This window comes from Rhineura floridana, chromosome 18 (assembly GCF_030035675.1).
Source record: "Rhineura floridana isolate rRhiFlo1 chromosome 18, rRhiFlo1.hap2, whole genome shotgun sequence".
Lineage (NCBI taxonomy): Eukaryota > Metazoa > Chordata > Lepidosauria > Squamata > Rhineuridae > Rhineura > Rhineura floridana.
The window spans coordinates 19915049-19942947 of record NC_084497.1 but is presented as its reverse complement, the minus strand read 5'-3'; the positions used below and the strand labels follow the sequence as shown (position 1 = coordinate 19942947).

The following is a 27899-nucleotide window of genomic DNA, read 5'->3' as shown; positions in this document are numbered from 1 at the left end:
TCTTGCTAGGAGAAACAAAGTGAATTTAGGGTCTGGATTCTTTTACTACCTCCATGAACCATCTTGTCTCAGATGATGACCTGCTCTAAAAACTGTTTCAAGTCTATTGTAACTCTTTGTTGAGGATGATGAGTAAAAAACTTGCAAGTGGTTGGCGAAGCACACTAGTGAACCTCCCTTCTCCCTGGAAAAAAAATCATGACGTGCAAATGTTTTACTGTGAAGAGCAATTCACCGAAAAGAAGAGCACATTTGTAGTTCTTTTATTAACATCTAAGTTTGGAAGAAGAAAACATGCTGACTTGAATTTGCAACTCTGTGTATGTAGTGTTGCACTTTCCCCACAGGAATTGGGAAGAAAAACAACTTTAAAGAGCCAGCTGTTCAGAAAAACATCCCCAACTTCCCTGAAAGCAAAACAGGCACATAGGAGAGGCAGGTGGAATGATGCTGTCATCTCTGCTTCAGTAGCTTACAGTGGTAAATTACCTCAGCATTTGTTCTTGAGTAAACGTGCAGGGTTGGGCTGCAAGTTGAATAGTCTGGAAGCTTTTACAGCCAGGTCCTGTGCATATTTTCCTAGAAGTCAGTTCCAGTTAATTCAGTAGTGTACTCTTGCTTGTGTCTAATTCTATGCAAAGCTGTTAATTTTTTTTACGTTATTATTGAAGTAAAACAGTAAAAATCACAATCAAGAATTGTTCAAAATGATGTCTTCAATCCAGGAAATGTAGTTGATCACTTTAGTGTATACACCATACAGCTCTGCAGAACCACACTCTGGAGGACCCCAGGACACAATGCCACCAGCAAACCACCTCTTGGTCTGAGTATCAAAAAACACTAATGATCCACCACTGTCGCCGCTACAAGAATCTTTTCCTCCTTGCTCATATCCAGCACAGAGCATGTTGTCTGTCAACACAAGTTGCTTCCCCCCTGAAGTCTGGTTTGCATATGCAGCTTTACACTTTTCTGCATCAACTACATCTAGCTCAGTGTACAGCAGGGCATTGGACTGCATCCTTTTCTCTGTTCTCCCCCAGCCAGCTACCACCCCAATGTTGCCTGTGTTGACGTGGAACCTGCTGCTTTTTTCTGGCAAGCAAATGGGAGTAATGTTTGCATTAATGGGGACTTTGTGCTTCAGTTTGATCAAGGCAATATCATTGTCAAAGTTGACCCCATCGTTGGTAAAGCCTGTGTGTACAAAAGCAGATTCTGCCCAGGCCTGGTGGTAGTGAGTGGCTCTCTTTTTTAGAAGCCCCAGTTTCAGTGTCAGGAGGGGAGCGTCTGCTGGATTTGAGAGGACGTGAGCAGCCGTTAAGATCCAGTTGTCATACAAAAGAGCCCCGCCTCCAGTTGCTCCTATTGCATCAGTTATCAGAACTTGCCAAGGGAATTGGCCAGGCACTGCCCTCTTTCCACCAAAAATACGCTGTAGAGTGTTTGAAGTTTGGACTCCGCAAACTGGCAAAAGAGAGACAAGATCTTTATGTTAGGCTTTTGTTAGATAAGCAAGACTTAAACGTCATGAATATTACAGTTTTAAATGACTGCATTTCTGAAGGAGTCCTGAGTTTGTTTGAAATGATAATGGTTGTGGAATGGTGGCTTGATCCTAAGGGGGTGTGTACAAGGGGAGAGATTACCCTTGCCCTTCTCAAATTCCCTGCCCAGAGAAACCATGTCAGGCTACCTTCTTGATGTACTAGTTTATCGTTTTCTGAGTATCTAACTGAGATGGAGTATTTGAGCATTTACCTAACTGCATTCAGTACAGTTGAAGGAGACCTTTGTTGCATGTATTTGGGTTTGGGGTATTTTCATACGACCAAAATATAGTACATGGGAAGCTACCTTGTATGGAGCCAGACTCTCTGGCTTAGTATTGCCTATAGCAGAGATAGGGAAACTTCAGGCCTGGGGGTTAAATGCAGCCCTTGAGGCCTCTGTTTGGCCCTTTGGGGCTGTCCCCAGGCCACACCCCATCACTGGCACTGCTTCACAACCTCCTTGAGTGTGTTTGCCTGGCTGCAATGCATCCTTGAAACCTGATAATGCCTCTTGCTTGTCTAGATGGAGAGATGGATTTGTGAGTGTGTGTAGAAGTTACCCTACTGTACAAAAATAAAATTAACCTTTGTTGTTCATGCACTTTTACTTCTGGTTCCAGAAAGGCTGCCTTTGGTCTGAAAAATGTTCCCTGCCTGTGGCCTATATAATATATATATGATTGGCAGTGGCTTTCCAGAGTTTCTGGCAGGCGTCTTTCCCAGATCTACCTGGAAATGCTGGAGATTGAACCTGGGAGCTCCTGCATGCAAAGAAGTATTCTATTAAGTTCTGGTCCTTGGAGAGCAGAGTATACAACTTCACCCTGTGAATCAAACCCAGCTTTGGAGATGCAATGAGAGTCATTTTGCATGCTCTGAATTACACAGTTCTTCTTCCTTGGTTTAGTTTCAGACTTTTTCCTGTGTGGTTCCTCCGAGTTCCTTTTTGCTTTTTATTTGTTATTTGCTACAGTTAGTGTTTGGAGGGTTTCTTCTCAAAAATTGCGGCTAAGGTTGCACTGGGAGGGGCCGGGAATATGTTCTCTCTTCCTGAGGGCCATGGGAAATTCTTTTCTAGTGCAGACCCTGCTTTCTAGAGAAGGAGTTAATATTTTCCTGTATGTTCCACTCTCCATTGACCAGAAGAACACTTCATGATAATTCCAATGTTCCATTTCCGAATGCAATTCCAATAACCCCTGACTGTTGGCCAGATTGACTGAGGCTGATGAGAGTAGTAGTGCAAAACATCAGGAGGGCACCAGATTGGGGAAGAAGGGATGCAGCATGCCTGAAAACAACAAAAACCCAGCCTTCAGCGGCACAGAGACTTAATGGCTATCTCCATGGTGGCACCTACCTTGTGGAATAATCTCGTGGAGATCAGATGGATGCTGAGTTTTGGGTCCTTCTGCCGACTATTAAAAACATACCTCTTTATTTTAAGCTTTTCCTGACTGTTAATACCAGTTTGTGACATTTGTAGGTACTGCAATTAACTGCTATCGATGCTGTTTTGTTGATAATGGTACTTTTTGATTTGCAATTTTTAACATTTGCTCTTGTTCTGTTGACTGCTTTGGTATTTCTTTGAAATGAAAGGCGGCATGCAAATGTCTAGATTTTGCCTGTGTGTGTGGGGAAATGCCATTACCTAGAACTATTTAGAAATGGGGTATGCTTTGCCTGGAGAAGAAAAGTCACTGGGATGTGATCACTTCCTTCAAATACCTGATAGGCTGTTCCACAGAAGAGGACAGAAACTTGTTCTTGGCTGCCCCAGTGGTTGTAAGTTATAGGAGGGTAGATTTTTGATTGAACATTATGAGAAAAAACTTGATGGTAGTAACAATTTAAAAAATGGATCAATTCCGTAGCACAGGCTGGTGGGTTCTCCCTTGCTGTGGGCCTTTACATAGAACAGGAGTTACCAGACTGGTCCATGGACCATTGTTGGCAAGCGTCATTCAGGTGGTCCATGGTGTGTCTGGATTTTGTGGTTGAAGGCAGGAGATGGCACATCCATCACATTAAATTCTCATACTGACTTTTATTTGTTTGTATTGCTTCTTTTTATTTCTTATATTGTATTTATTGTATGACAATTTGAATTCTGTGGAATTACAGTATATAAGAAATAAAAAAGCAATTAAAAATCACGTAGCATCTAGCATAGTACATTACAATTACTACAAAAGACAGAAAAATGATTAAGGGATCTGCCTTTTTCAAGTGGTCCATGGAGTTTGGGAACCCTTGCTAGATAGCCATCTGTTGGAGATGCTCTAGCTCTAGATTTCTTGCACTGAGCAGGGGTTGGGTTAGATGACCTACGACGTCCCTTCTATTTGTAGCTATCTGTGATACAACAGCTACTTTTTGCTTTTGGTCATGGCATGGTCTAGATGAAGAGTAGGAAACCTCTGCCTCTCCAAATGTTAGGCTCTGATTGTAGACTGATTGGGGAGAGGAGGTTGATGGGTGAAATAGGTACGAAGGCTGTTTTGTGCTGTTTGTAAGTCTATGAAACTCAAAAGGCAGGAATGAGGAACCTCTTGCCCTTTGGGTATGGTGGCAGCTGCTGCTGCTGGACAGCAGCTTCCATCCTCCCTGACCATTGCTTATGCTAGCAGGGGCTGAAGGAAAAAGGAAAAACAAGGATGACAAAATGAGATGAAGTCTTCAGCTGAGACTTCTTTGCAGTGGTGGGAACAACACATTTCCCAGCCATTTATATCTTGTTCTGTGTACCCTGATAGCTATATTCTGTCTCCATGGTCAAACGCAGTATGCTTCTTGAGTACCAGCTGCTGGAAACCCCAGGAGGGAAGAGTGCTGTTGCATTTGGGTCCTGCTTTGCAGACTTTCCAGAAGAGGCATCCGATTGGCCACTGAGAACATGTTGAACTAGATGGGCCTTTGGCCTGATCCAGTAGGGCTCTTCTGATGTTATGGAAAACATCACTTGATCATGTATTGCAGGGATGAGGAACCTATGGTTTCATACATTACCTGGCTCACAGACAGGAGGCGCTTTCCTCCCCTTAGAATCCCTCCAGTAGCCATCGGGGGCGCACAGGTAGCTACCTGCATAAAAAAGTAAAGCATTTCATATACTTGTGTACATAGGAGAGGTCTGTGCTCCAAGGTACAGCTGGCATCTTCCAATCAGTATGAAATCTTGCTTTTTTGCTTTCACACTCCTTGCTGTTGCTCAGCTTCTGTGTAAATCTATTCCATTTTTTCAATTCAGTGCTTCTTGTAAACAACTATAATTTTGGGGATTACAGAAATTTTCTCATTTTTATTTCCCCCAAACTGTGAGGTGTCTTAGCCTGGAAGATGAGTTGCTTGGTTGAATTCCTGGGTATTCCGAATGACTTCGTGTGGATTATGTGGGTAAACTTACTGTGACATCACAGCTGCTCAGCCACTCACTGGGGACAGAGTATGCACTTAAGTGTCAGCTGCTGTTTAGTCCATTATGCATTTCCAGCCCTTTGCATTTCAGTCAAGGGGCATGACTAAGCATTGCTATGGTACCTTATAAACTAATAGAGAACTAGCTGTTCATAGGTAGCCAAAGTGCACCATACACGCCAAAATATTTAGGGGGAATCTCCCTAAGTGGAGGAACACCACAAAACAACCCAATAATGACTGGGCATGCTCAGTGGGCATGGAACACTGACATTGATTGGGGGAGTGGAAGAGATGGAATGGAGTATCCTGGAAGGCAGCATGGCTGGCTTAACAGGAGGATTCCATGCTACAATATTTTGTTGCGGGTCCCATTTGTAAACGATAAACACCCAGTGCAGTCCTATGCTTATTTACTGTGAATTAAGGCCTAGTGGGATTGTCCCATTTGGATAAATAGGGCTTACTTCTAAAGAAGTGTGTGTAAGATTGAGGCCGTACTCCCCTAAATTATAATGCATTTCTCTTACCAAAATTTCCTGCTTTCAGAGCGTAGAAGGGGCTCTCACATTTATATTTGATCTCGGCTTGGTATGTAGTAATACCGGGTCCTGTAACATACACAAGTGTGCCGTTCATGGTGTCCTCTGCTGGGCCGCAGTCAACAACTGAAGAGCAAGGAGCAACAGTTTAAAAAGACTGTTTGGACAGAATGAGGGCAACCTAGGGCTACACAGAATACAACCATAGCTCAGTAGTAGTGTACCAGGTTTGCATGTAGAAGGTGCAAAGTTCAATCTCTGGTATCTCTAGAGCAGTTTTCTGCAGCCTAGGGACCCTATAGATGTTTTGGACTGCACCTTCAATCATGGTAGTCCAAAACAACTGGACTGTGCCAGGTTGGGGAAGCCTGTCTTGGAGACAGGATCAGATAGGAGGTGTGTCAGACCCTGGATGGCTGTTGTTCTATAGATAATCCTAGGCTAAATGGATAAGCCAACCTGCTATCAGGCAGCTTCTTATGTTCCTAATTAAACCCGTGTCTCAGCACAGCATGAACTGGTGCTCAGCCCTTTAGTGCAAAAGTGGAAATGCAGGAAGTAGCGTGTCTCTGTGTGTGAGAACATTGCACTTGTGTGTGCACATGCTTTGCCACTGCAGTTTGTGTTCTCTGCAGTGTGAATTACACTGCACACTATTCATCAAGTTGAATAGTTGGGTTTTCTGAAGGAAGCAGTGATGCAGTTAGGTAATTTTAGACTCTGGGCTTAAGGGGTGGTATCCAAAGAAGAAGTTCCATTAGCTCAAGGACTTCTGCCTGTGCCACAGGATTTAAGAACATAGGAGCCTTGATCTTATGGATCAGGGCAGTGGCCTATCTAGTCCAGCATCTTGTTCTCACAGTGGCCAACCAGATGACCCTATGGGAAGCCCACAAGCAGGACCTGAGCACAAGAGCACTCTCTCCTCTGGTTTCCAGCAGCTGGTATTCGGAAGCATGCTGCTTCCGACCATGGGGACAGAGCATACCCATTATGGCTAATAGCTGTTGATAGCCTTATCTTCCCTGTATTTGTCTAATCCTCTTCTAAAGTTGTCTAAGTTGGAGACCGTCACTCCCTCTTGTTGGAAGCAAGTTTCATAGTTTTAACTATGCACTCTCCATGTGCACCTGCCCTGCCCACTGCAGAAATAAAATATAGTTGGCTTTTGCTACCCTTGTGCTAAACATGCTCAGCTTTCCTCATTTTATTGATGAAAAAGGCCAATATATATTTTAAAGTAAAATAATAAAATGAATGCCTGTATGACCGCAATTCATAAGGGCACATAAAAAAAGTATTTAAAATACTTTGGAGCTGTGCTAAGAACTTGTTACAGGGCGGCTTATAGATCAGGGCTGTGGAGTCGGTACGCCAAACCTTTGAGTCCAACTCCTCTATTTTTCTGCTGTCTGACTCCGACTCCACCCAAAATTGCTCCCGACTCCACAGCCCTGGAAAGTGCTGTAAATGTCCTTTTAAATTGGAAGCCCTCGTAGGAGCATTTTTATTGCAGCCTGAGTATGTGTTGATCTTGGCATCACAGCATTTATCTTCATCTGGGTCCTCCATCTTGAGTTATGGAGAAATGCTCAACTACAGCTGACTTCATGGGAAGCTTCTTTGACATTTTGAATTTATATTTTAAAAAATTGTCAATCAAAATTTATTTTGAAGTCGGAGTCGGTACATTTCTACTGACTCCAATTCCACCCAAAATTGCTCCCGACTCTACGACTCCGACTCTGCAGCCCTGCAATAAATACTGTTAATAAAATAAGTTGCATCTTTCCACTTTGGGGCATCTCAAAGGTGGCTTTTGAGTATTAAAATCAAATTAAAAAATGAAGAAACACAAATGGAAAAATCCAGGGTTTAAAAAAAAACTCAGTAGGAGAGCAATGAAACAGCCATTAAAAGCATGGGAGCCTTGCTAGAGGAAAGCTATGGAAACGTTTAAACTGTGTGATAGCAACTGTACAGCTGAATTTGGGATGCCTGTTGTTGTGCTCCCACTGAGAATACTCCAATTAAAATAAATTTTGTTCATCACTGATTCAAACATGCTTTGCCTCCCACGCTTTTTTATGAGACCGTTTCATTCTGTCAGAGTATGGATCCCCACAAGATAATTAAACCAGTAATCCATCTGAATACTGCAAATCCAAAGGCTTGCCACTACTCAAAAAAGCTAGCATTGACGTACTAGTGCACTGAGCCATTGGCCTGTTCCAGGAGCCATCCTTCTGACACGTTGCCGTGAAGGATTCCACAATCCGTTCATTCTGTAGGGGGGGGAAGAGAAAAATCCCATTTTCTGTTTGAAAATAATCATGGGTTTGATAGCCCAGATGGATTTTCCCCAGCGTGGAAATATTTAGTTCACCCTGTGAGAATACCTTTGCCGTTTGTTGTCAACATGGGTGATAAGCAGTATTTGATGGGGGAGGGGGAGAAATTTGATTCAGTTTGCGTTTAAAGGCAAACTTACCTAATTTGGTCTTTCTCAATCAATATACGAACTGAAATGCAGCTATCTTTTGAAAGTCACACTTCTCTGAATTTTGCAATGCAGTTATCCAGCCAATCAACGTGTACAAAAATGCATATACTATGGTAAAGTGTGCCTATAAACGCATGTCTTAGTGAAAATGGCCTATTAAAAAGTGTTAGGGAAAACTCCCTTGCAGAAAGGTGTGTATTTGAAAAAATTGCATACAAAATGTCTGTATTAGGAAAAGTTCACACTAAAATGCTGATGAATTTTCATGAGGACCTTTTTTTTTGTTACAAAACAGATCACAAACTGATGTGAAAATTTAGAGAACCAAATTTAAGACTGGAAGAATGAGAAACAGGAAACCAAAACTGACACATTCAGCCATCCCTAATTCAGAGTAGAACCTTTAAAATCAATGAGTCTACTCTAATTTAGTTGGATATCACCCGATGATGATGATGATATAACAAGCTACAGAGTGTGGGGATACTCCCCTGCCCCGGTTGCCAGGATCAAGGTAATCCTACCTGTGGAGAAACAGTGGACACAATTGCACTATGGTAAATCATGTCTCTGTCTTCTGCAATGTGAGTGGCTGCCATGGAGACAGGCTTTGATGGCACTTTCCCACCTGTGGAATGCCCTCCCCCAGGGAGGCTTACCTTGTGCTCTGCTATTGTCACCTGGCACCAGGTAAAGACTTCTTTAAAATCCAGGATTTTAAAACTTTTTAAACTTGGGGAAGGTTTGTAGCTCAGTGGTAAAGCAACTGCTTTACATGCAGAAGATCCCAAGTTCAATCCCTGGCATCTCTAGAGCCGAGAGAGAATCATGTCTGGAATCCTAGAGAGTCACTGCCAGTCACTGTGGCTACTGCTGAACTAGATGAGCCAGTGGTCTGAGTCTGCATGAGGCAGCTTACTATGTTCATGCATTTGTTTAGTTTCCACCAAACTGGAATTGGTTTGCTTCAAACCAGTGTGACTATGCCCTCTGTTACTTTAGTTCTCTAGTCATCAGTGTGTTTAAATCAGGGTTGGGCTACTTGTAGCCCTCCAGATGATGCTTGACTAAAACTTGTCATCCCTGACAATTGGGAATGCTGGCTCGTGCTGATGGGAGTTAGTCTAACAAGATCTGAAGGGTCACAGATTCCTAACATGCCAGCTGGCCAGCCATTCCAGATTACTACATTTCATACCCCTCCTCTCTAGTTTTCAGTTCCTCTCTTGCCAGTTACCATTCTGTATCCACTGAGCACACCCTTTCCTTACTGAACTCATTGGGCCCCTGCTCCTTTATGTCTCTCTTTTTTATGTACTTGGGCAAATGTTGGGGTTCCCCATAGGCTTTCAACACCTTCCTCTTGTGTATGGGTGGTGCTGTTTTGGCTTCTTGAGAGTTGGCATTCAGAAAGTCGTGTTTGCTGTTAGTAAGTGTGACTGATTCTACAACTAAACATGCACTTACACACCACAAGAGAAACCAAAGATTTTACCTACTTCCAAGAGTGCATAGCCAATGTTGCAGGAGAGATTGTAGAAATCTTTCATGATATATTTTGCTTGCACTGGAGAGATGTGACCAGTCGGTGGCGCTTTAGGGTTGGGGCACGGCAAGGCTGCAGAAAGTTGAAAGCAACAAAATTTTTGTTCTTCCTGGCAAAGTGGATTTAAATCTCTGTGTGTGCACCAATATACAGGAGGCAGCACTTTCTCATCCCATCCTGCTTAATCCCACAGTAGAAGTGATGGGCAGTTTGCTCCTTTTCCTTCTTTGGCTGCTTGCGGTGTGAATAGGAGCTTCTTTATAAGAACACTGGTCCATCTAGCTCTGTATTGCCTTCACCAGGGATTGGGGTCCCCTGTGGCCCTCTAGGTGCTGTTGGGCTCCACCTGCTACAGCCAGTGTGGCCAATGCTCAGGGATGATGGGAGTTGTGATCCAAAACTTATAAGAACATACGTAAATAAGAAGAGCACCGCTGGATCAGGCCCAAGACCCACCACTTGGGGCAAGCAGTACAGAAGCTAGATGGACCCTTGGTCTGACTCAGTATAATAGAGAAGGACTTAGCTCAGTGGTGGAATACTTGCTTTGCATGCAAAAGGTCCTGGGTTTAGTTCGCTGCATCTCTAGGGCCGAGAGCCCCAGAGAGCTCTTGCCACACAATGTGGATATTATAGAGCTCGATAAATGAATGGTCTGATTGGATTTAAGACAACTTCTTATGGTCTTACGATGGCCGATTGATGTTAGTTAAAGAATCGGGGAAAATGAGAGTGTTCAGGAGGAGTCATGGACAGACAAGTCTATAGGCTAGTTAAATCCTAAAAGATTCAAGTAATAGGCATTGAGAAGGATCTCTCTCTTGCTAGAGACCCAGAAAAAGGCTGGGGAAGGGCTATAGTTCAGTGGCAGAGCATCTGCTTTGCATGCAGAAGGTCCCAGGTTCAAACCCCAGTGGCAGCCTCAGGTAGGACTAGGAAAGACTCCCTGTCTGAACCCCTGGAGAGCCACTGTGAACCAGTGTAGACAATACTGAGCTAGAGACCAATAGTCTGACTTGGTATAAGGCGATTTCCTATGTTTACTGCATTGGGAGGGTTCCAATTGAAACCAGAGCTGTTATACACAGTGCCTCCGTCTGCTCTCAGTCAACCCCTCCTGACCTACCAGTCCCATTGGGCACCAGCCACCACTAGTAGAAGGCAGTAGCTGAGCTAGCTGGCCAAATAATCTGACCTGAAAAAAGCAGCTTCCTATGGTTCCTCAGGATCATATGCCTACCTGGAGTATGGAATCCTTGTGCCCCAGAGTCAGAAATCCATAATTAGGCCCTCTCACAGAGCTACAGTTCCCAAGGCTCCCTGGAGCCAGGAAATTACTAATTTTCCAGCATAGACATGCCCATTGAACTCCCCCACTGCCCACTTTTGCTGAAAGCAATAATATACCTGTTGTGGTGTATCTGAGCTTCCATCCAGTGTGAACGCCAGAAAGGTCTGTGGTAAATTGGATGTTGACAGTGTTGCTGTGGGTTTCAATTTTTGGAGGGAGAGTGTCACCGCAGAATGGGCCGAATTCTCGCTTGGGTGTTTTGATCTGAAATGATGAAAGGGGAAACCTCATGATCTCCAAGGAGAGGCTTGCCTCAGTCATGAGCTGGTTACCCAAGATCAGCCCCAAGATCCTTGCCTCAAGAGGTTCTCAGTGAAAGTTGTTGCCAGACAGCCAGAGGTGACCCAACGCACTTGGTCGCTTGAGGCGAAAGACAAGATTCCCCTCCCCGCAATCTACTATGTATTTTGGAAAGTTATTTTGTCGCTAGGCATTTGGAAACCTCTTTAGATACTCAACCAAATTTTGCATGATGAAAACTTGCTTGATATCAGGAACCACCTATGTTTGGATGCAGTTGGATGCCATTTTCGATCAAAATGGCAGACTGAGACTTCTAGAACTGCACTGATTTTAACCAAATTTTGCATGGTGGTTCCTGAGACCAAGGAGCAGGTTTTTGTCTATGTTTGGATGCAATTGATTGCTATTTTGAATCAAGATGGTGAACCGAACCTTTCAAAACTGCACTGATTTTAACCACCAATTTCAAAACACTGATTTTTGGGGATTCTTAGAATTCCTGAGGAACATCAGGTATGATGCTGCTAGTTCCAAATACAGAGGCCACCTGCTTGGGCAGCTAAATCAACACTGGCAGTGAGACATCATTCTCTACCACCCCTGAGGGTAGCAGACTAGCTTAAGGGGTCCAAGGCAGACTGCATGGCGTACTTCGCTTGGACATTCAAGAGAGGGAATGTCCTGGGCATGGCTACTCTGAAGAGCCACTACCAGGCAGAATAGCCACACAGACAAAATACCAGGCTGGATATCTACCCCCACATCAATTTTGTGGCTACTTAGTCCAAAAACACATGAAACGAACTTCATTCTTTGTACATGTTTTTTTTTAATGGAAGTCTAGTGTGGATCTTGGAATATTTACACTTTCTCCAGTTCTTTGGAATAGGATATAGAAGTGCTAAATTATAACAATCAGATGGACCCAGAAGTAACTGTGCAAGTGGTTGCTATGTATTGGGGGATTGCAGTGACACAAGCTAGTAATTAGTATTAGTGCTGGTTGTACTAAGAGCAGAGTACAGAAGGCATACGTTTAAAGCATATTTAACAATACACAACTCCCCCGCCCCCAAGAGTCCTGGGAACTAGTTTAAGGGTGCTTGGAACTGTAGCTCTGTGAGGGGTAAATTACATTTCCCGGGAGTCTTTGGGGGCATTGTGCTTTAAATGTACGGTGTGTAAACAGTACAGAGTTCGTATACTAGTATCAAAATGTGAGCAGGTCCAACTGACCTTAAGGATGTCGTAGGGGCATACCACTTCTGGGTGGGTCTCTACATCAAAGGTTTCCATGAATTCCAGGATGACCATGAATCCGTCTTCCACCTGGATACCATAATTGCACTGGGAGAGTTTGGGATATGAGTTGGGATAATTTGAGCTGGAGATCTCCCCGGATCTTGCTGTCAGCACCTTATTTACACAACTGGCTGAAAGTGGAGAGGGGGGGGGGAGAGAATGCAAATTCTTCCACAGGGCAAATGCATTAAAATCTATATAGCTCAAAATGCTTATAAGGTTTTTGCCCTGCCTTCCTGGTGCCTGCACATCACTCAAGGCAGCTTACCTCAGTCGAAATGCATGCATGGATGTGTGTCTGCAAATGTACTTGAGGATTCCCAATGTGTTTTGCACCCAGGGTATCTGGTGGCCTGCACAAGTTGCTGAGCAACAATTCCCATTGTCCTTATTCTTGAGGGCACTCCCAAGCACTGATCTGTTGGAGTTCCTGTATATTGGTAGTATTTCTCTTTGTTTTTTTCCTGATAGTTTTGTTGCATTGCTGTTACAATGAAAGGCAGTAATCCCTGACCATTGGCTATGCTGGATGGGGTTGGTGCAGCCAGTAGGATTGCACTCTCCACTCACCAGCTGGGGCTGTTTGCAGGGTTTCAAAGCGCAGTGTCACCTGATGTCACAGTAAATAAAAAAAGCCAAACAGACAATAGCAATAAAATGAATAAATGCTGAGGTAGCTGTGTTGTGTGGCATGCCTTAAACAGTTTTCCTCCATTTGACCCTAGCACCAGATATGCTGCATCTCCCCATGGAGGTTCCATTTAGTTCAAGTCTAACTTTTAAAAAGCTACTTAAGCTAGTGACCACTGCTCCAATATCTTGTAGCAGTGAGTTCCATAAGCTGTTGTGAAGGATGGCATTCTTTTCTCTCCCCTCAGTTTTTTGCCTGTGTCAATTTCATTGAGCAAACCCAAGTTCAGATCCGATTGTGGGGGGGGGGAGGTTCATAATTCTATAAACACCTATATCAGCCTTTGCCAACCTGGTGTCCTTGGGATGCACAGTCCAGAACATCTGGGGGGACCAGGTTGGTGAAGGCTGACCTCTGCTATCTAGCTTTGCTCAGAGTATCTCAGAACTAAAAAGCCCCAGACGCTTTAGCCTCTCCATGTGGAGAAGGTGCTTTGACTCCTTGGTGAATTTAATTATCTTTTGTTTACCTTTTCCCTCTGGGTAGGTGTTGGCTCAAGGGCTGCCAAGTTCCTCTTTGACAGCAAACCCTGCTATGTGGCCCGTCTTTGAGTCGGCCTCTGCTTGTTTCAAGAGAAAGGGACTTCCTAGCTCAGTAGTATAGCATCTGTTTTGCTTGCAGAAGGTCCTGAGTTCGATCCCCGGTGTCTCCAGGTAGGACTGGGAGAGACTCCCTGCCTGAAACCCTGGAGACCAGCTTCCAATCAGTGTGGACAGTACTGAGCTAGATGAACCAATGGTCTGACTTGGTAAGGCAACTTTTTATGTTCCTAAAGATGTCCTTTGGCATCAGGTGTGGGGAACCTTTGGCCCTCCAGAAGATGTTAGACTACAACTGAATTCTGTGGCCATTGGCCATGCTGGCTGCTGGGAGCTGGAATCCAGCCACTTCTGGAGGGCTTCAAGCCCCCCCCCAATCCCTCGTTTTACATGCATAGGCTGTTGCACAGTTTGAAGGGCTGCCATCTTCCTTCCTGAAGGTTCCAATAATACAACCTGCCCCTTGGCTGCTCTCTTGGTTGCCAGGTGTGTAGGAGTGGAAATCATCTTAGTGTGGCAAAATCCATCTGCAGCCCTTGCTGGCACGCTTGGAGCCACGGCATCTCCTGCTGGCCACAGTAGGCAGGATTGATCTGTTACTGAGAGCCTGAAGGATCTCTACTTGATGACAGTGCCTGGTGTTTGCTGGGGCCAGGCAGCAGCAAGTTTACAACAGCAGCAACTTCCTCGATTTATGGAGAAGGGTGGAGCAAGGGTTAACACACGTGTGCAAGGAATATATGTATATTTCTGCCTTCACAGCAGTGACACTCAAGATGGCTCAAAACCAGAAAAGCATTCCAGCTATCAAACCTCTCCCCTCCCCCCTTTGAATTCTCTCCCTCACCCACATCTAAACTTGGAAAGAGAGAAAAGTTGTAGTTCCTTACTGGCAGGGAAGTTGCAAGCTCCTTCAATGATAGCAGGCACAGGCCATGACACAATGCAAATTTCCCCCCAGCGGGAGGGGGGGAGCTATTTAAACCCAATGTGCAACGTTCCTTTCTGAGCAGTCTTCCAGGGACCACATGCCAATGGTGGGCAGGGTGAGAGGCAAAAGTGGAAGGAGCAATGACTGTAAGTTTTACCTTTGTTCACAGGGTAGTTTCTACACACACACTCACATACTCCTTCCAGGCAAGCAAGGCACATCATCCGAGTTCAGGGACACATTCCAACCAGGCAAAAGCACTCCAAGGTGTGAAGTGGGGCCACTAAGGGGGTGTGGCTTAGGGAGGAGCGTGTGGCTGAGGGGAGTCCGAGCATTCACCCCCACCCCTAGGCCTGAGGTTCCTCACCCCTGCTATACAGTTTTCATATGCTGATTTTACTTGTATTAGATACAGATTTGGGGAACTTTTAGAGGGAAAGTTACCTTGTAAGCACACTTCTTTAAAAAGCTTTAAGGGGGGGATGATCAGGAGATCTGTGGGCTGGAGCAAAAGAACTGGGATGTGGCCCCACTGAGCTATCCCTGTACAATTCCCCTTCATGCTGGCTTTCCCCCCCTATCCCCCCTTTTTTTAAAAAAAGCCACAACTTTATCTCACTCTCCACCTCCCAAATAAACAGAATTCTTGCAGCGCCATCTTCTGTGCTGCAGTGGACTGCAGCCCCTACTAAAGAGTCTAGCAGAATTGTTTTAGTGTTTAAAAGGATTTCTCAGGCCACAGATAATAGGAAGGGCTGTAGCTCAGTGGCAAGAGTAGATACTTTCTGTGCAGAATGTCTCAGGTTCAGTCCCCAGCGTCTCCATGTAGGGTTGAGAATCTCCCCTGCATGAAACCCTGAAGAGCTGTTGCCAGTCTGTGTGGATAATACTGAATATAAGAAGAGCCCTGCTGGATCAGGCCAAAGGCCCATCTATTCCACTATCCTGTTCTCACAGTGGCCAACCAGATGCCCCAATGGGAAGCCCACAAGCAGGACCTGAGTACAGCCGCACTCTCCCCACTTGAGATTCCCAGCAACTGACATTCAGAGGCAGACTGCCTCCAACAGTGGAGGGAGAACATAGCCATTGTGGCTAGTAGACATTGATTGCCTTATCCTCCATGGATTTGTCTAAACCCCCTTACCAGGCATTATGTAATATGTGCCTGTTATGTCATAAGCATAATTGAATCAACACCAGTGAGGCAGTGATGTCACAGATATCCAATCAGCAGTGTGGTGTCACAGCATTCTCCAAGATGTGGCTTTGATGCTCCCGCAGCCGTGTTCTGTAGAACACTCCCTGTTGCAATTGATGGGGTGAAGGGGGAAGAGCTCACAGTGGCTATTAAGTAACGAGAACAGACAGCTTCTCACAGTTTTGTCTGTGACAATGGAATGTTTTGAACTGGCTCTCTTCCTGTATTTTATAGCTCTTTGTATGTTACCACAGGGAGCTGCCTTTATTAAGGGCTGTATTTTTATTTCACAGATCTGCAAGTGAGAAAAATCTATATTAATTTTTTAAAAAAAGGCTTGCAGAAGAGGAATGGGACAATTTTTCATACAGCCCTTGGCCGTAAACTCCAGCTGGGCTTTAAGGGTGTCAAGAGAGTGTTCAATTACACTTAGGCCTATATTTTTATTAAGAGATACTCCACACTGCCCACGAGAGACCTGGACTCTGAGAAATGAGCCCCTCTCAACTTGCAAACTCATGATGGTTGGATCATTAAGTCTGAAATTAACAGTGGGCTGTAAATTATGTTACTGAAGCACTGGAAAGGCATTGCAAGTTCTAAGAGTGGAAGAAAAGTGAGAATGGATTGGCAACATGTACAATTTTTGCCATGTCAGATTGCAGGCAGAGAGAACTTGCATGCTTAAATCTATCACATATTGCCTGCATTTAGAAAGCTAGTGTATATAGAATCCTTTTCCATGCTAGTTTTCTATGTTGTGTGTGTGTGTGTGTTTAAAGACATCCTGTTGCTCCTGAAAAGGAGCAAAGTTTCAGAATAATACATTTTACATTTTTTAAAAAGACCCAGCTGATCAAAAGCCACCATACACCTGATCAGACTATTTGTCCACGCAGCCTAGCATTATTTTACCCCAGCTAGCCACCTCATGCCCTCCAATTATTGTTGAACTACAGCAACTCCAATCATCCCTGACCGTTGGCCATGGTGGCTGAGGCTGAGGGGAGCTGGAGTCAAACAAGATCTGGAGACACACACAGATTCCCTATCTGTGTTGTAACTGGAGATGCTGGAGACTGAACCTGGGATCTTCTGCATGCAAAGGAGGAAGTGGGAAGAGTGGCAGTCCCACTTCCTCCTTCAGTTCTGTGTGCTTTTCAAGACTCAGATTTATACTGCTGGGTATGACTCCTGGGAAGTTTACATGTGTGCACTTTCTCTTTTTTTTGGATCCAGGGGGCTGGGGGGGAGGGAGAGGAAGAAGTGATGCCTATTGTGGCAGTCACTCAGAAATCCAAATGTGCCCACAGGCTAAAAATCCCTGATATAGACCATTAAGAGTTAATGCGTTGAAATCTGGGGGAAGACCTAAAAGTGCACTCTAGCAACAAAGGTGAAGGATGAAGTGGACTGTGATGTCAATTGTCCTCCAAGTCTGTCCTGATTTTGTTTAAAAAAAACTTGCCTGGGCCCAAACAAGATACCATTCCAGTCCATTGTTCTTTGACTACACCCTCCTGCTTCCCGCAGGGCCTCCTTAGACAGTTCTGTATGCTCCTTTTTGGTAAATCACATTCCTCTCAGAGGCTGCAGTTGGGAAGGCTTGCAGGCTCACAGAAAGCTCGGGAGAAACGGAGAAAGCCATTTTATTAACCACGGGAGGCAGAGCTAGGCAGTAGGAAGAAGATAATACAAGCTAGTCACTGATCAACCATAGCGCTCTGTATGGTTGCAGCATGTGGCGATGGGCAGTTCAGGAGGGAATGCCGATGCATATCTAGCTCCAAGCCATGAAGAAACTAATTTATTTCATGCTGGAAAATAAAGAAGGGAGGAGAGAGGGAGAGGAAAAGGGGGGAAAAGCTGGTGAATATCAGCCTCCTTAAGTGGGTGGCAGAAAAATTAAAGACTATGGAGTTGGCTGCTAATGTGTTTCCAGGCACAGTTCACAGTGATCATTGGACCTCAGATATTCCAAGTATCACTGCAGTCTTAAAGGCTAGAGCCTTCCTTTTTTAAAAATACTGAATTTTGCATGGGGTGGTAATGAATCTGTGGGTTTTAATGTGCTTTAATGTATTTTTTCTTAAATGTTGGGTTTTAATTTGTATTTCATCAGAATTTTGTGAGCTTCCTTGGAAGCTCTTCTGGGGGCCCCATATCTCTTTTAAACCAGTGGTGGGAAATATTTTTCAGCCTCGGAGTTGCATTTCCTTCTGGGAAATCTTCGAGGGACCACATACCAGTGGTGGGCAGGGCCAGAGGCAAAAGCAGGCAGAGCAACAAATGTAAAAAGCACATTCCAAGCTTGAACCAGTTAAATAAACAGGTTTAAAAAAAGATTAAACAAATTCATGGAGGGTGAGGCTACATCAATGGCTACTAGCCATGATAGCTGTGCTTTGCCTCCATGGTCATAGGCAGCATGCTTCTGAATACCAGTTGCTGGAAACCACAGGAGGGGAGAATGCTCTTGCACTCAGGTCCTGCTTGTGGGCTTCCCATAATCGGCATCTGGTTGGCCACTGTGAGAACAGGATACTGGAGTACATGGGCCACTGGCCTGAGCCAGCAGGCTTTTCTTCCATACCTGTAAACGGCTCTTAACACCTTCCAACAGACTCACCTGTGCAGGTCCTCTTGTCTCTGTGCAGCAGGTAGCCAATTCGACAGCTGCAGTAAAAGCCACCCAGGTAATTATGGCAATGATGGTCACAGAGTGGCTCACTGTCTAGGAGCTGTTCACACTCATCAATGTCTGGAGGAAGGGGAAGAGAAAGCAGCATAAATGTCGTTTTCTCAGAACAAGTTGCAACTGTTTCAGAAAGGATTTCTGGAAGCAGGTGTGGACACAAACATAATATGGGGGCCGACGTTACGCCATGTGTGGAAAGACTGAGGGTTGCGCCCAATGTTAATCCTACTCGGAGTAAACCCATTTAAATCACTAGATAAGGCTACGTTATGGCTATTATTGCTTTCTTTTTTGTTATGGCTTACAGCTAAGCAAGTAAAATTATTACCTAACTCACCTACCATTAATTTCTACTCTGAGTAGGATTTAGTTGGCTACATCTCTAAAGGTCCTGGGGGTCCAGGCACAATGTTCAAACTTGATTTAGCTTCCCTGAACTAGTTTGAACTTGGCATCTGAGTAATGCATGGATGAAAGTTTGGTAGGAAATCCAGCTGGTAGGTGGGTTGTAAGCCTGGGGACATTTTAGTGTTTTCAGATTTGCATTGGCCCTGAGTGGGATGGTATAGCTTTCCTCCTTTGGCTGCGTGTAATAGCTTCTTGTGACCCTTTGGAAATGGAGTATGGGCAGGGTCAGGGTTCTGCTGGGCAAGCAAAGATGTATGAACACACAAAGCTGCTTGTACTGCGTCTCACCAGAAGCCCATCTCATCTGGTACTGTCTTAGGAACATGGGAAGCCACCTTATCCTGAGCCAGATGCTCGGTCATGTAGCTCAGTATTTTTAATACTGACTGGCAGCTACTCTTCAGGGTTTTAGAACTTTCTCAATTGCCCTGGATGCTGGGGATTGAACCTGGGACTTTCTGCAAGCAAAGCATATGCTGTGTTGCTGTGCTATGACCTCTTGCCAGTCACGTGCCACTCTGCCTTGCTTTCATTGAAAGAGGAACACCTCTCACCTTCAGCAGCATAGAAGGCCTCAAAGCCAGTGAACTCTTTCTCATTGGAATAGTCTGACCTGAAGGTCACAGCTACGTTGTTGTCAGCCGAGTGATAAGTTTTGTCTCCTGGGGCTTCCTCGGTGTCTGTGCTCTGATACCCACACAAAGTGGCCAAGACCTTCCCTCCTGAACGCAACTGTTAAGCAAGTTAACAATTAAACAATTACTGTATGTTGCTGATTTTTTGCTTGCCCTTAAACGGACCTACCAATGTTACCATTTTGAGCACTTGGTTATCATAGGGACGTAAGAATCTGCCTTATACCAAGCCGGTCCATTGGTCCATTTAGGTAAGTGTTGTCTATAGAGTCTAGGAGCGGCTCTCCTAGGTTTATGACAGTGGTCTTTTCTAGTTCGTACCTGGAGATGCTGTGTTTTGACCTCATGCAAAGCAGGTGCTCCATCACTGTGATGAACCTGCAAGAACTGAGCTGTCCGATGAAGCAAGAGTCCTTGCAAGAGCTCTGGAAGTTAACAGGGCGTGAGTGAGATCATTTTGATTGATTTCTTGGATCTGGAGCAGTCATGGATGTGCTTTCTGAACAATCCTAAAATAAGCTCTCACATCAGTAGTTTCACATACCTTCACATAGTCGTATTCACACTGGTAGGACAGTTCTACGTTGAAGTGAGTGAAGTAAAGGCGGATCCCATAACCACGGGGCACTGTGATGTTCCATGTCCTCTCCTTGCTGTTGGGGTATATATTTGGAAAGTCTGGGGATGCAATCCTGCCATACATTTTCTCCAGCCAGATGACATCACTAAGCACCCCATGACAAAAGGCGAGTAAAAAGAGGCAAAGTCTGTAGGAGAGAAAATGGGGAAAGGACAGTGAGATCAATTGGACTCATCCCATGATGTACATCCAAAGATTTTGTACATCCCATGATGTACATTTTGCAAACTTTTACTCTTCCTTTGTATTTTAAGAGCTGCAAAGTTGGGTTCTCCTATATCGGGGTGGGGAACCCTTTGGCCCTCCAGATGTTGCTGAACTACAACTCCCATCAGCCTCAGCAATCACAGCCAATGGACAGGGATGATGGGAGTTGCAGTTCAGCAACACCTGGAGGGTCAGAAGTTCCCCATTCCTGTCCTATATCATATTTCCCACAGTAGAGAGACTTGCAGGGAATCAGTCAGCCAAATTTATTAGAAACTATTGGTAATCACAAAATTCAAACAGTATTGAAGTACATTTTAGCATAGCTGGTTCCCAGCACATGGGGCCCCATGCTGTACAATGAAAGTTTGTCTGATCCACTGGCCTCCTAAGGGAAACATAAGAACCTTATGGAATTGAGTATCTGAGCATCTGGCTGCTTGCTCCTTTGGGTTTGTTTGTTTGTTTATTTATTGTATTTGTATACCGCCCCATAGCCGAAGCTCTCTGGGCGTACAGTACCTAAAAACACTAAAAACACATATACAAATTTAAAACACATCTTTTAAAAACAATTTAAAACAATTTAAACATTTAAAACAATTAAAAAACACATGCTAAAATGCCTGGGAGAAAAGGAAAGTCTTGACCTGGCGCCGAAAAGATAACAGTGATGGCGCCAGGCACACCTCGTCAGTGAGATGATTCCATAATTTGGGGGCCACCACTGAGAAGGCCCTCTCCCTTGTTGCCTCCCTCGGAGTAGGCACCCAGAGGAGGGCCTTAGATGTTGAGCGTAGTGTACAGGTTGGTTCGTATCGGGAGAGGCGTTCCATCAGGTATTGTGGTCCCAAGCCTTGTAAGGTTTATAGGTTAAAACCAGCACCTTGAATCGAGCTCGGAAACATACAGGCAGCCAATGCAAGCAGGCCAGAATCGGTTTTATTTGTTCAGACCTCTGGTCCCTGTTACCAATCTGGCCTCTGCATTTTGCACAAGCTGCAGTTTCCGAACCATCTTCAAAGGCAGCCCCACATAGAGTGCATTGCAGTAATCTAACTTGGAGATTACCAGAGCATGGACAACTGAAGCCAGGTTATCCCTGTCCAGATAGGGGCACAGCTGGGCCACCAACCGAAGTTGGTAGAAGGCACTCTGTGCCACTGAGGCTACCTGAGCCTCAAGTGACAGAGATGGTTCTAGGAGAACCCCCAAGCTACGAACCTGCTCCTTCAGGGGGAGTGCAACCCCATCCAGGACAGGTTGCTGTCTTTTGAGACAGCTGAAGTCCCTGATAAGTGCTGCAAGGACTAGGATCCCCTGCCAGACTCTGGCTCCAGAGAAAGGCTGCAGTTAATTGCACAGCCTCTTGCATCAGCTTCTGGCTGGGTCAGGAGGCATAAAAGCCCAGCTGCACTTGGGTGGTGGGTCTGCCGCTGGTGGGGGTGACACCAAAGGGGTGACACCAAAGGGAGTTGCTCCTTAGGGAGTCCCGAGGGTGAGGGTGCTACCCTCTTCTATTTTTTCTTTTGTTTTTCTAACCAATCTGGAGGAGATTGGGTAGTGGGGAGGACGTGTGGCTCATGTGTAATTCCTGCACAATGTGAGCCTGTGCAGTGAACTGAATGATAGGAGAAAGTGGCCAGATGCCTTCAGAGTGAGAGTCTTTAACTGGCAGAAGGCTGGCCCTCCCTGGGTGAGAGAGAGGGGGAGTAGATGTGCCCTTTGTGAAAAATATTGAGTGGGTCTTACTGTTCCTAATTCTCGCTGAGTCTCAGGTAGGTTTTGTTGGTGGGCTGTTGTTGGGTCCATACCAGGTATTTAGGAGGAGACTTAGTAAGGAGGGACATAGGTGATGCCACCCCAATTTTGGTGATTATGGGTAGAGGGAAGTATAGCCAGGGGAGGTGATGGATTACCATAGAAGACGAGAGCAAGGCTATCTACGTCTTGTTCCTTGCTGCCACTCCTCATGGATGGGTCCCTCGTTGCTCATCTGCTGTGCCCACTGGCCTATGTTTTGTTGTTAAACGCCAGATCAGTACACAAGATCATACTCATCCATAATTTGATTGTGGATGAAGGTGCCGATTTGGTGTGCATTACCGAGACCTGGGTGGGTGAGCTGGGAGGAGTTGATCTGACCCAGCTTTGCCCGCCTGGATACTCGGAGCAACACCAGCGCAGACTGCAGGGACGGGGGGGGGAAGGAGTTGCTGTGGTCTACAGAACTTCCATCTCTGTCACCAGGAAACCACTCTGTCGTGGAGCTGGCTGTGAGGGCCTGTATCTGGTGTCAGGCCAAGGAGACTGTAAACTAGGGTTCCTGCTGGTGTACCATCCACCCTGCTGCCTGGCAGCTTTTCTGACTGAGCTGGTGGTTTCTATCTCGGTTGTGGTATTCGAGGAGCCCAGAACGATAGTCTTGGGTGATTTCAATGTCCATGCTGAGGCTGCCTCTAGTGTTCCAGCTCAGGACTTCATGGCCTCCATGACAACCATGGAGCTGTCTCAAGTTGTCACTGGCCCAATGTGTAGGGCAGGGCACACCCTCGACTTGGTTTTTGCTCCAGATGGAGGAAGGGCTGGTCTGGAGATAGGGGGGTGGATGTCGCCCCATTGTTATAGAGCACTTCCTAGTGAAGTTTAGACTTATGGCTCTGATCCTTCCCTGCAGTGCTGATGGACAGATTAAGATGGTCTGCCCCCGGAGACTAATGGAATCCATTGGATTTCTGAATGCGCTGGGGGAGTTCCCAGTAGATTGAGCAGGTGACCCTTTTGAAGCCCTTGTCACGCTTTGGAACAGCGAGGCACGTCGGGCTCTTGACACAGTTGCCCCTGAGTGCCCTCTCTGGCATTGTGGAGCCCGGTTTGCACCTTGGTAGACCAGTGAGTTAAGGGCAATGAAACAAGCTGGACAACAGCTAGAGCACAAGTGGCGAAAGATGTGCTGTGAGGCTGATCGGGCACGAGTAAAACAATCGTGCCTACTGTGTGGTAGTGAGGGCGGCGAAGAAGGCCCACTTCTCTGCCTCTATCGCATCCTCAAGTAGCCATCCAGTGGAGCTTTTCTGTATTGTCAGTTGTCTGTTGACATCAACTCCAGAAAATGGAGTCTTAGACCCTTTGGAGGCCCTCTGTGAATTGTTGCAAGGCACTCTGAGGGTAAAGTTGTTCTCCTCTGTAGCAGTCTTGATGCCCCATCCACTTCTACTGTAGTCCTCAATGAGGTGTCCAGTGCAATGTCTGCTGCAACTTCTTGGGAACGGTTTCAGTTGATGCGGCCTGATGACGTAGACAAGGTGCTTGCGATGATGCAGCCAGCAACGTGTCCTCTCGACCCTTGCCGTTCTTGGTTTATTAAAGCTTGCCGAGGGGGTTTGACCGAGTGGATCCAGGGTGTGCTCAATGCATCATTGCGGGAGGGAAAGAGGTGGTGATCTGACCGCTCCTGAAAAAGCCCACCCTGGACCCATTGGTCTACGACAATTTCCAACCAGTTTCAGATGCCCCCTTCTTAGGGAAGGTGATTGAGAGGGTTGTGGCACAGCAACTGCAAGTACTCTTGGATGAAACGGATGATTTTGACCCATCCCAGTCTGGGTTCAGGCCTGGTTATGGGACTGAATCGGCCTTGGTTGCCCTGATGCATGACCTTTACCAGGAGAAGGACGGGGAGTGCAACCCTGTTACTCTTACTTTATCTCTCAGCAGCTTTTGATACCATTAACCATGGTATCATACTGGGCTGACTTGGTGAGATGGGTATTGGAGGCATTGTTTTAGAGTGGTTCCGATCCTATGTCCAAGGTTGTTTTCTTTCGGCCCCTTGGCAGTTGTGCTGTGGGGTGCTGCAGGGTACTATCTTGTCCCGCATGCCGTTTAACATCTATATGAAGCCCTTGGGAGTGGTCATCAGGACATTTGGGGCAAGGTGTCACCAGTACACTGATGATACCCAGCTTTATTTCTCTGTAACATCTGAATCGGGAAAGGCCGTGCAAGCCCTGGACCGCTGCCTGGACTCGGCGGTGGGCTGGATGAGGGCCAATAAACTGACTCTGAATCCTTGCAAGATGGAGGCGCCGTGGGTTGATGGTTCCTGAGTTTATTTATTTATTTATTTATTTTATTCAATTTTTATACCGCCCAAAGCCAGAGGCTCTCTGGGTGGTGCACAGCATAGCATAAATACGATACAATAAAAATGCATTAAAATGACAATAGTAACACTAAGCATATATGTTAAACAATTAACAGCCTGGTCTATGTAACAACAAAAATTTAAAATATTTAAAAAGCCTGGGAAAATAAAAAGGGTTTAACCTGGCGCCGAAAAGATAGAAGGGTAGACGCCAGGCGCACCTCGTCAGGTAAACTATTCCATAGTTCGGGGGCCACCACTGAAAAGGCCCTAGATCTTGTTACGACCCTCCGAGTTTCTTTGTGAGTCGGAACTCGGAGGAGGGCCTTTGATGTTGAACGTAGTGAACGGGTAGGTTCGTATCGGGAGAGGCGTTCCTCTAGGTATTGTGGTCCTGCACCATGTAAGGCTTTATAAGTCAAAACTAGCACTTTGAATTTGGCCCGGAAACCAATAGGTAGCCAGTGCAAATGCGCCAGAACAGGTGTTATATGTGCGGACCGTCTGGTCCTAGTCAACAGTCTGGCTGCTGCGTTTTGCACTAGCTGTAGTTTCCGAACTGTTTTCAAAGGCAGCCCCACGTAGAGTGCATTGCAATAGTCCAATCTAGAGGTTACCAGAGCATGCACAACTGAGGCGAGGTCGTCGCTGTCCAGATAGGGACGTAGCTGGGCTACCAACCGAAGGTGGTAGAACGCATTCCGTTCCACCGAGGCTACCTGAGCCTCAAGAGACAGGAATGGATCAAACAAAACCCCCAAGCTACGAACCTGTTCCTTCAAGGGGAGTGTAACCCCATCCAGAACAGGTTGAACATCTACCATCTGGGCCGAGAAGGCACTCACCAACAGCGTCTCAGTCTTGTCAGGATTGAGCCTCAGTTTGTTAGCTCTCATCCAGTCCATTAGTTCAGATAATTGGTCAGTTGCCTGCTTTGGATGGGGTTGTACTCCCTCTGAAAGAGCAGGTCTGTAGTCTGGGGGTGCTCCTGGATCCATCTTTGTCATTAGAGGCCCAGGTGACCTCAGTGGCTAGGAGTGCCTTTTACCAGCTTCGGCTGGTAAGACAGCTGTGGCCATTTCTGGACTGGGATAGCCTGACCACTGTTGTCTACTCACTGGTAACCTACAGGCTGGATTATTGTAATGTGCTCTATGTGGGGCTGCCCTTGAGGTTGGTCTGGAAGCTGCAGCTGGTGCAAAATGCAGTGGCGAGACTGCTCACTGGGGCAGGGTATCACCAACATGTCACCCCACTGCTGAAAGAATTGCACTGGCTGCGCATTTGCTACTGGGCCAAGTTCAAGGTTCTAGTTTTAGTGTACAAAGCCCTATATAGCTTGGGACTAGGATACCTGAAAGACCGTCTTATCCCTTATATACCCAGTCGATCACAGTGCTCTGCAGGCGAGGGCCTCCTGCAGATACCACCTTATCAGGAGGTCCATTCCGCACAACATAGCAAATGGACCTTTAGTGTTGTGGCACCTACCCTTTGGAATTCCCTCCCCTTAAATATTAGACAGTCATCATTTTTGTTATCTTTTCGGCTCCTGTTGATGACCTTCCTCTTTCAACAAGCCTTTTAGGTTGAGACCTGTTGGAATTGCTTTTTAATGTTTTTAAACCTTTTTTAAACAATATATTTTTAACCTTTTTTTTTTTAAAGATGTCTTGGAAGCTTTTAAAAAAATGTTTTTAAAGATGTTTTGTTTTAATGTATTTTAAAGTGTGTTTTTATGATGTTTTAAAGTGTTTTCAGTGCTTTTGTTTGTCGCCCTGGGCTTCTGCTGGGAGGAAGGGTGGGATATAAATCAAATAATAAATAAATAAACTTTATATGTAGTGCATTTATCCCCATCTGTCAACAAATAACAGATTTATCTCCCTATTATTCAAGAAGGAAACTCTCTGCAGAATTCCTCTGAGAAATCTGTCCCTGGGAGAATTATCCAGGGAGCAATGCAGTACATGATGAACCATGTTTTCCAGCTCTCCCTGGCTGCAGGTACAGAAATGACAATGTATGGGTATTCTGACATCTCTCCCGTTCAAGTACAGTGTGAGCATAGTTTGAAATCTCAGAGGTGTTAATGCTTTCCTCAATCCATCAACTAATAATGGAGAAAAGTAACCTGGAAGACCATCATCAGATTTCACAGAATAACAAGATGACAAGAACTACATAGTTTGGAGACTACATCTAGCTAACAGGAAGTCCCACTCTTTAAGTTTATTTTTAATATATACTGCTTTGAAACTATATCGCAACCTTGCATTAACAATCGCATTAACAATCAGTATGTACTTAATGATAAGCATGTCACATTTGTTGGCTTAGTTTTGTGCACATCAGTTAGCAATTTGCTGCAAAGAATCTCACAGCCTCTCCTTCCACCCCAAGAAACCTACTGCTGCTCTGCGCCGTATGCAGGTCAAGATTTTACCCAAGAAGTCTATGCAAGCTTAATCCGTGCTCCACACGCTCCATAAGAACATAAGAGCCTGCTGATCAGGCCAGTGGCTCATCTAGTCCAGCATCCTGTTCTCACAACCAGATGCCTGTGGGAAACCTGAAAGCAGGACCTAAGCACAAGAACATCGTCCCCTCTTACAGTTTCCAGCAACTGGTATTCAGAAGCATTTACTGACTCCAACTATGGAGGCAGAGCATAGCCATCATGGCTAGTAGTGATGCAGCAGACTGCAAAATCCTGATGCCCTCATAATTGTGAGGCAATCCAATAAGTATCATGAAATTTCACCATCAGAAACACATCAAGTAGGGTTCCATACCTCATCCTTGAAAAGTCCCTCTTGATGTCCACAAGTTCTGGAATCAACAGCTCTACCTTGTATGTTTGCACTGCTAGGGGGAAAAAAACCCTGCCCTTCTGTTGGTTCAGTGGTGTTTATCTGAATTTTGAACTCCTGTCTTTATCTCTTCCCGTCAATCAGACCAGTCAATAAGTTCTGTGAAACACAAAGGATGGTTGGAAGGAAACATTCTTCAGTCTGTTTGTTCTCTCTCTCTCTCTCTCTCTCTCTCAAAACAAATGAAAAGCTCAGGTGGACACAGCTTAAGGCCGTGTGTTGAGTTTAAAAAGTATTCAGAGAAAGCCTGAGCTGAGCAGTGTGGCATTTGGGTTGGAGTGGTGGAAAGTGAAGTCAGAGAGGTAAAAGGGGGGGGGGTACAGAGAAGCACATGATTTATTTTGGTGGCTGGGTGGGAGAGGAAGGGAATGGAGGCGTGTTTGGCAATATCAGTTCTATTTCATCAGCCAGGTCTTCCCCATTCTTATGCAATGTGGGTAAACAAGGCTTCTGCAATCAGTACAGG

At 45.4% G+C, this 27899-nt stretch overlaps 2 protein-coding genes across 9 annotated transcripts in view; one reads left to right on the top strand and one right to left on the bottom strand.

Moving 5' to 3' along the window:
* The window catches only part of TARDBP (TAR DNA binding protein), a 44941-nt gene that overhangs the window by 14141 nt on the left and 2901 nt on the right, over positions 1-27899 (top strand). For 2 of the 7 annotated variants that reach the window (XR_009759511.1, XM_061601411.1), the window contains exon 7: positions 26460-26567. The exons of the other annotated variants lie outside the window; for them this stretch is intronic. Coding sequence is in view for 1 of the 2 variants with exons in the window: in XM_061601411.1 (XP_061457395.1) it covers positions 26460-26567 (108 nt within the window). In the remaining variant the exon portion in view is untranslated. The remainder of the gene's footprint in view (positions 1-26459; positions 26568-27899) is intronic. 7 annotated transcript variants of the gene reach the window in all.
* MASP2 (MBL associated serine protease 2) lies at positions 248-27717 on the bottom strand. 2 transcript variants are annotated; one of them, XM_061601404.1, is made up of 11 exons: positions 27356-27717; positions 20111-20333; positions 19486-19663; positions 18455-18586; positions 12398-12594; positions 10975-11122; positions 9521-9639; positions 7725-7803; positions 5507-5644; positions 4569-4643; positions 248-1470 (listed from the first exon to the last, which is right to left on the bottom strand). In XM_061601404.1, the coding sequence occupies exons 1-11, from the start codon at positions 27358-27360 to the stop codon at positions 692-694; spliced, it is 2073 nt and encodes a 690-aa protein (XP_061457388.1). In that variant the 5' UTR covers positions 27361-27717; the 3' UTR covers positions 248-691. The 2 variants fall into 2 exon arrangements, with proteins under 2 accessions (XP_061457388.1, XP_061457390.1); XM_061601406.1 differs by lacking the exons at positions 248-1470; positions 4569-4643; positions 5507-5644; ... (2 more) ...; positions 10975-11122; positions 12398-12594 and adding an exon at positions 17459-17642 and having other exon boundaries at positions 27356-27709.